The sequence below is a fragment of the Symphalangus syndactylus genome, chromosome X (assembly GCF_028878055.3).
Source record: "Symphalangus syndactylus isolate Jambi chromosome X, NHGRI_mSymSyn1-v2.1_pri, whole genome shotgun sequence".
Taxonomy (NCBI): Eukaryota; Metazoa; Chordata; class Mammalia; order Primates; family Hylobatidae; genus Symphalangus; species Symphalangus syndactylus.
The window spans coordinates 52,571,830-52,580,151 of record NC_072447.2 but is presented as its reverse complement, the minus strand read 5'-3'; the positions used below and the strand labels follow the sequence as shown (position 1 = coordinate 52,580,151).

At 49.6% G+C, this 8,322-nt stretch overlaps 1 protein-coding gene across 1 annotated transcript; it reads right to left on the bottom strand.

The window, feature by feature from the left end:
* Positions 1–546: 546 nt before the first annotated feature.
* On the bottom strand, positions 547–5,541 carry MID1IP1 (MID1 interacting protein 1). Its single transcript, XM_055268410.2, has 2 exons — positions 2,581–5,541; positions 547–2,305 (listed from the first exon to the last, which is right to left on the bottom strand). The coding sequence occupies exon 2, from the start codon at positions 2,039–2,041 to the stop codon at positions 1,490–1,492; it is 552 nt and encodes a 183-aa protein (XP_055124385.1). The 5' UTR covers positions 2,042–2,305; positions 2,581–5,541; the 3' UTR covers positions 547–1,489.
* Positions 5,542–8,322: the final 2,781 nt, after the last annotated feature.

The following is an 8,322-nucleotide window of genomic DNA, read 5'->3' as shown; positions in this document are numbered from 1 at the left end:
AAGCTTAGCCCTTTTTGGAACTAGTGAAAGAAGTCATCGATTATGTTATAATGCATCTAAATATCTACTCAGATAAAACAAAAACCTCTAAGGTGTGTGCACTAGGATTAGCTGGTCTTCCCTTCTAATTTTCACTTCTCAGTAACCAAGTGAAATTTCAGCCTTGTTTTTATGCCTCAAAAAACTTTAGCTTGTGCTTGAGCTTCTTAAAAAATTCAAAATGTTAATTACGCACTCCAATAAGTTAGTCAAATTGGTTGAAAGATACAATATATGTACTTTCCCAAATATTTTAAATATTTTTGAACTTTTTGTTGAGATGTATGGTCTTATCTTGGTACCGAATTAGAAATAAAGTTTGGAAGTAAATTTTGTCAGTACCTAGTTCCCAAACAAAGCTAAATCCTTGCACAGATGAATATCCACCACCATGAAATACCAGAGAGAACACAAAATTTACTTTTGCTAGTAAATCAATTAAATTGATTTTTATTTAACGACGAAACCATTCATTGGCAGATTAATGAGGACCAGACGCTTGTCCAATTTAGTTGACACATTTGCTTTTTTATTTTTTAGAATATAGTCTACATCTGGATTAAAAAAAGTTTTAAATAAATTTAAGACATACAACAACAGTGGAACCCTTCATCATTCTATGTACAACACGATAGAATGTCAGTTGGTTCCATTTCGGTTAAGTCCACTTTCTCATAATAATGTTATTATTTTCACTGAGTGGCAAGCTTCGTACAAGCTGGCGAAATGCCAGCTTATACACACTGGGGTGGGGGTGGGGACGGGAGTGGCACGAAAGGGATGGGGTGGGGGTGCCACAGGACTACTATACAGTGTAACAGAAAATCATTAATAAAGTAGTACCGATTACCGACGGACAGTGCTGTTTGTGCGCTTATCACAATGGAATCGCTGAAGTTTCAGAGCAAGGAGGAGATTCGAAATACTTCACACAGGGCCAATGTTACAAAAAGAAATAGTGCAAACAGGAAAACTGATGCAATCCTAGCAACGCCTGGGCCTCCACCGGCCCAACCGCAGGGCGGCGGGAGGCTACGCGCCCCGCCTTCCCCAGCACCCAGCTCCGGGCTGCTTTCCCAAGTGTGGCAACCCAGCGCCGCGCCCTGGTATGGCCCCTTCTCGGGCCCTTCTCCGAAAAGAACAGAAAAGAAACCCCAGGAAAGGCACAGGCTGAATGCAGGGCGTCAGCCCAGTCCCATTCCCACCAACATAGAATGCAGGCCCCCTCCCAGGAGGTTCCTTGGGCCCTCCCATCTCCGGCCACCATTTTCTTCTCTCTCACACGAGGCCCCCTCCTCCACGCAGCCCCACCGCGCCTCCTGCACGTACGCAGCCCCCCAATTTGCAGTCTGCCCTTCCCGCCCCCCAGCCAGGAAAAAAAAAAGCTTTGAGGAATGAGAGAGGGTGAGATGGGTCGAAGAAGGTGCTGGGCAGCCGCGGGCGCCACGCCTCAGTGGCCCCAATTGCCGAAGCCGATCTCCTGCTTGTATCTGTTAGTGAGGATGTTGGCTTTGCGCGTGAGTTTCGAGAGCACAGTGTGCAGCCCGCGCAGGTGGTAGTGGAACTGCTGCTCCAGGTCTTCTTCGCCGGCGTCCGCACCCTCCAAGTGGCCCAGGTCCACCAGGATGTCCTTGGACTTCCAGGCACTGCCCTCCTCGCTCCCAGCCGGTGGAGGCGGCTGCTGCAGGACCCCCCACTCGATGTCGTTGCGGATGGACTTGAGCAGCACGTAGTGGCTGTACATGTCCCGAGAGGGCGCGAAAAAGCTGCCATTGGCGCTTCCCGAGTCGGGGACTGGGGGTGTGCGCTCCTCCAGGCAGCCGCCACTGCCGCCTACCTCCACGCCAACATCGTTGTCTAACCCGGGGTCAGCCAGGGGCACGTCGCGCAGCAAGCTGGGCACCATCACCGTCTGGTCCATGTTGTTCACGGCGCCGATGAAGCGATTCATGGCGTTAAAGAGCGAGTGCTTCTGGTTGTAGGTGTCGCAGATTTGCATCATGGTGGCCGCGCGGACGTTGGAGGGCAGGGACGCAGGGGCACGGGGATGGTCGGCCGGGTCAAGGGGATGCCCGCTTTCACGCGCTCTCCAAGGCCCGCGCCGGAGGCCTGGCTGTAGCCGGTGTGGCGGGATTCCCGGCACTCCTCCGCCCTCGCCAACTCTCGTCTCGCTGGCAGACCGGCCCTGCGGGATGGGCGGCTTCTCCTGGCTTTGGCGCCCGGAAACTCGCGATGGCTGAGGGTGGTCTGTGGGTCGAGCCCTGGCCTGTTTGATACACGGGGACGAAAGAACAGATTAGATTATTCACCCGGCTAGGGGGCCTGGCGCCCTTGCCCGCGCGCACCCCCTTCTCTGGCTACAGCTCGTCTGGGACGGCGCCTGGGTGGCTCCCCGCGGCTGGGCAGTCCCACCTTCTCGCCCACCTACGGCCGCGGGGAGAAGGGTGTCCCCCCACCACCACCACCACAACTTCTCCCTCCGAAAAGCCTGAGCTCAAGCAACCATGCTGGCCGGGGCAGCGATGGGGCGGGGGCACCCACCTCCTCTTGCGCCTTGAGACCCTCCTGCTCGTTGGCAATTCAGTGTTCTCGCTGCAAGCGGCTGCTACCCAAGGGCGCTGCTGCGGTCAGTGGCTGGACTGTGACTGCGGGCGGCGGTGACTGCGTTGGCCCCCTACCCATCCCAGGTGCTCAATTTATAGTCCAGGAAAGGTGTCGCCGGCGCTCAGGGCCACCCCTGGTGTCTCCTCCTCCCGCCTCCCGCGGCAGCACCGAGATAAAAGGCCCGGGCCGGGATGACCGCGAGTAACACTCGCCCGGCCCTTTCTACAGCGGGGGCGGGGCACGCCGGGCCAGCTCCGCCTCTCGCCTGATACCCGGGCTGAGGGAGGGCGCCGGGGCAGGCCAGGGCAGGGCAGGGCAGGGCAGGGCAGGGAGAGGAGGAGGGATTGGAGCAGCTGGACCCCGCCAGCACCAAGCCCTGGGCAGGCCAGTTGAGGAGGGCCGGGCACAGCGAGGGTCAAAAAGGCGTTGGCGTCCCGACCGACTGGAGGGTGGGGCTGGCATGTGGGGGCTGGGCGGGCCTTGCGCGCGCTCCCCGCGTGGGATGACCGGAATGCACGTGCCTTGGTTGCAGAGTGAGCCCCTCAACCCCGAATCTGGAGTGGCCGCGGCCGGGAAACAGGAACCTGGGTTTATTATTAGCCGTCGGGGAAGAGGGGCCGGCAGCAGGTACAACTCCATCCTGGGACTCTTACGTAAGAAGGGTGACCGGGCATGCTGGGTGCACGTGGACGCGCGGTGCTCCCGCAGTGGCCCTGGCCTTGGTCAGCTATGGGGGGAGGGGAGCGTCAGAGGCTTTTGCCTCCCTCCCGGCGGGGCGGGATCTTTCCCAATCTTTAACAGTGGTTGCCAGGGATGAAGAGGGGCACACTATCAGATCTGCTGATTCTTTCAAGAGATCTGCAAGTGGCAATGGGGAGAAGTCAATTTTTGTCCAAGTCGGCTACACAGTGATGCTGGAGAGCCTGGGCCATGTGGCCTTTTGGCTGCCAAGAGGCCAGGAGAGGGTGACAGTAGTTAGGTCTAGTCTTGGGTGTCTTTCACCATTTAACAGAGAAATGGGGAGGTGTCTAATTATTTTTGAGGATGCATGTGTGAAGTGTTCCTTTCAAAAGATAGTTCTTAAAGCACTGGGTCATTTAATAGGGCCTAAGCTACGTACCGAATCGCTGGATTTAACTTTTAAGTGCCTTGCACCTTGAATTTCACTTTGAGACTTCCAAACCACAGCCTATTTAGTTTTTCCCATCTCATGTCCCTTGCCATATTCCTCATCCACCAGTCCTCTCTGACAGTCCTACAATTATGTTCAATAAGATTCAAGCTTCTCATTTTAAATCCCTTTTCTCGGCCTGGAGCGGTGGCTCACGCCTGTAATTCCAGCACTTTGGGAGGCCGAGGCGGGCGGATCACGAAGTCAGGGGTTCCAGACTAGCCTGGCCAACATGGTGAAACCCGGTCTCTACTAAGAATACAAAAATTAGCCGGGCGTGGTGGCGAGCGCCTGTAATCCCAGCTGCTCTGGAGGATGAGGCAGGAGAATTGCTTGAACCCAGGAGGCGGAGTTGCAGTGAGCCGAGATCGTGCCACTGCACTCCAGCCTGGGCAACAGAGCAAGACTCTGTCTCAAAAAAAAAAAAAAAAAAAAAGATCCCTTTTCTCTAAAACTTAACAGAGGTCTCTCTCCCTAGTACAGTTTTTTCCCACAGGTCAAAAAATGCCTAAGGAAGGGAGAACATAATAAAGGGGTTTCTTTCTCTTCCTCTTTCTTTCACATTAAGACCTACACTTAAATATTTTCCATAGAAAACCATCTTCCTAATTGTCTTTTGAATGAAATTCTGACTTGGTGCCACAAGGACTAATCTGTTGACAAAAAACAAATAAAACAAAACAAAACAAAGTCAGTGACCCTTGGAGACGGACCCAAGTCTGAGGACCTACTACCCCAAAACTTATTAGCTCTAGATCACAGCCCATGTTTTCTTACTTGCAAAACTGGGATAGACCTATAAGGGTTTTGAAGGAAGATCAATGGAAAGAAAAATACAGGGAGGGGGGAAGCATTATATAACTTTGAAGCATTAAAATAATTTCACCTCCCCTCTCTGCACACATAGAAACTTTTCTAGCTTCAGTTTCTTTATCAAAAAAATGGAGCTTGTTCCACGGGCCGTGCCAAGGACTTTAAGTTTAAATAAGATAATGTGAATAAAAATCACTATGTGAATTGTAAAGTACAAAGATTAATTGTACTTGATACAAGACCTCATCATAGTGAGAGGTGTTTATGTGAAGAGTCAGAAACCTTAAAAGTGTGGAAATTGGCTATGATGAGCCACAGATCCTTCCACCCAACCCCCAGTGCTTAAGCAGGAAAATAATATAAAATAGGTCCAATGAGATTGAAAGAGCACTGCAAGAAGAAAACTCGAGAAAAACAGATATACAGTTTCTAGTAGCTGATCTTCTCATAAATTAAAGCGTACTTTGTCCGCCTTCCTGGACCCATTTGGTATTTTAGGTACGTATGCACCCGGATGAAAACTCGGTATTCAGACTTAAGTTACTAAATGCCAAAATCTTGCCTCTTTTTCTCTTCTTCCCAGTTCCAACAGTGTGATAACACACGGAAAACGGAAATCCAAGGGATCTAGCAAAAGGATTCCACCCAGCAAAAACGCCAGCTTGGGAAAGGGCCCCTACCTAACTCCTTCCTTCTGGCCTCCACCCCTCCCCTGATACGTTTCCTTCCGTCTAGTCTCGATCCCCTTCATCCCCCAGTTTCTTGACTCTGGCCGCTGTTCTTGAACATTTCTTAAACACTTTCAGAGAAAGATGGCTCATGCACCTGCCTGCAAAACTTCCCAAACCGGGCCTCCCAGCTCCCCCAGACCCCGCAACAACTCACACCCACCGGGGTAACTCCAGAAAGAAAAGGTCCGCGGGCCAGAGCTCTGGGCCCTTGGAATCACCCCACCACCGCCCCTCTGGCTTCAGCCAATCAGAAGCCGTCAGAAAATATTATGCAAATGAGTCCTGATGCTCCCGCCAGTCAGAAGCCGCGGAGCCCTCCCCCACGCAGCGTCCTCTTTCACCCCAGCCCCAGCCAAGCTGGCTGCCGCGTCCCTGGCAACCGGCGCGCAGCCAGTTCCCCACTATGCTCGGCTGTAAAAAAACTAAAATGGTTGCCTGGGGTCACATGGGAGGGGAGCGGGCTGGCCCAGGCCTAAGGAAGGCCGGCAACCTCACTGATTGCCTCAGGCACCTTCCCTGTCCCGATCTGGAGCAGGCTGGAGGTGCTGAGCCACCTGCCCAGAATTCAGTTTGCCTCCAGAAAACAGAAGTCATCCGTTGAACAAATAACTTTTGAGTCCTTGTAGCACGCCAACAGCCTGAAAGCAAGAGGTCTTTGGTCTCTGCTTTCTATCCTATATGCTAAATCTCCGGTAAAAGCCTTGTCTGAGGTACCCACCCCCACTTCTTGGTTCACAGTTCCAATTCTGGAATTCTGGATCTCTCTTTTTTTCTTTTCTTCTCTTTTTTTTTTTTTTTTTTTGAGACGGAGTCTCGCACTGTCGCCAGGCTGGAGTGCAGTGGCGCAATCTCGGCTCACTTCAACCTCCGCCTCCCGGGTTCAAGTGATTCTCCTGCCTCAGCCTCTCCAGTAGCTTGGACTACAGGCGCGCACCACCACGCCTAGCTAAGCTAATTTTTATATTTTTAGTAGAGACGGGGTTTCACCATGTTGGCCAGGATGGTCTCGATCTCTTGACTTCTTGATCCGCCCGTCTCGGCCTCCCAAAGTGCTGGAATTACAGGCGTAAGCCACCAGCGCCCCGCTGGAACTCTTAAATTCTGGTTCTTAATTCCCACTCTTTTAATTAAGCAACCTGGAAAGCATGCTTTGCTGGCTCATCTCCCCAAAAACGTCCACAAATTATCCCTTGTACTGTGTCCCTTGGATAGTTTGTGGGGGAGAAATGACATTTTAAAGGTGACCAGAAATTCCTAAACAAAGTAGTCAGCAAGAGTAAACTGGTGCAAGAAAGTCAGATTGGATAAAGAAGAGATCTGGCCTAGAACTGGAAGAAAGATGATATTTTAAGGCAAGAAGCCAGCCCAACCCAAGATAGCAGAGATCCTGGATTATTTTGAGACAGACTTAGAAGGATCCATTTCATGAAAAATGTCCTAGAAATATGACAGTCAGACTCTCGTGTTAAAGGCCATGTAGTCTAACCATCCACTTGTGCTGAAATCGCTCACAACATCCCCACCAAGTGGTCGCCCTTGCCCACATTCTTGTATTTTCCGTTCTCCAGTGTTCTTCTATCTTTTGGAGCTCTACAAAAGGCCATGAAGCACACCATCAGATGTTTGAAGGTAGATATGGTCTCCTTAAGTCTACTATTCTTCAAATCAGTTATCCCCAGTTCCTGTAGCCATTCTTCATGTTCTCTTTTGAGTCGCTCATCCATCCTAGTTACTATCTTTAGAAGTAGCTCTGGTTTGCTTTTGAGTGTGGCCCCTCTCATTCCAAGTACCGTCTTTTCTAGGACAAAATGGAGTGGCACAACCACTTATATTATTGTGAATGGTAATTTTTCTAGGTCATATTTATTGAGCACAAGTGCTTGGAAATTAGACTTGTTAACTCAAAAGACATGTTAACTCATTTTAACTTCACAACCACTGTGAGAAGAAAGCAAGGATCAAAGAGTTTAAGGGCCAAACTGTCAGAACTGGGATTTGACCCAGTTTTCTAATGCCAACTCCAATGTTCTTTCTACTACTCAATAGATAGCTATTGCTTATAATGCTGCCTAACATTTAACGGACTTATTTTAACAGCTGTATCTATATGCTGCCATCTATGTAACGAAATTTTGTGTACCCTATACTTGAGTAGTGGGGATTTTTTGGACCAAAGTACAGAACTTTATATTATCCTACTTAAACTTTATCTCATTAGATTTGGCCCATTAATTCAGCCTGTTTTATTATTTTGGGTTCTGATTCTGTGCTGTAATGCACTTGGATCTTACCCATATATTTGATAACTATTCTATATATTTATCCAAGTTATTGATAATAGGTACCAGGCACCACTGGGCAACAGGCAAATTGCTGTAGAACATCTGGAGAGCTCCTTGAGTTTGATATCAGTCCATTAATTGGCACCTTTTGGCATATGTTGTTCCAGCCAGCTATGAATCATGTTAATTGTACAGTCATCCAGTCTATATTTTTCTTCTTGACCACAGGATATTATGAGAGACCTTGCTAAGTGCCTTGCTGAAGTCCCAAGCTAATAGCCAGTTTTCTTCCTGTGGAGTCAAGAAGAACGGCATTTTTGTCATATACCACAAAGAAACCACCATCACATGATACAAAAATGCAGAAATAGCATCATAATATTCTGAGTTAAGATGGGGAAGGGAGTGTATCTCATTGTAATTGTCCTTACAGGAAAAACCATCATGAAGATTTAGTTGAGAGAAGGTAGACAGAAAAATGCCAAAACCTAAGAACAGTGAGTAGTGAATCTGCTGGCTTCAGACCCACTTTCAGGTTTTGGAATGTCTGAATATGTCATAGTTAGCATTTTGTCACAATCTCATTTTTTTTTTTTTTTTTTTTTTGAGACGGAGTCTTGCTCTGTCACCCAGGCTGGAGTGCAGTGGTGCAATCTCGGCTCACTGCAAGCTCCGCCTCCCG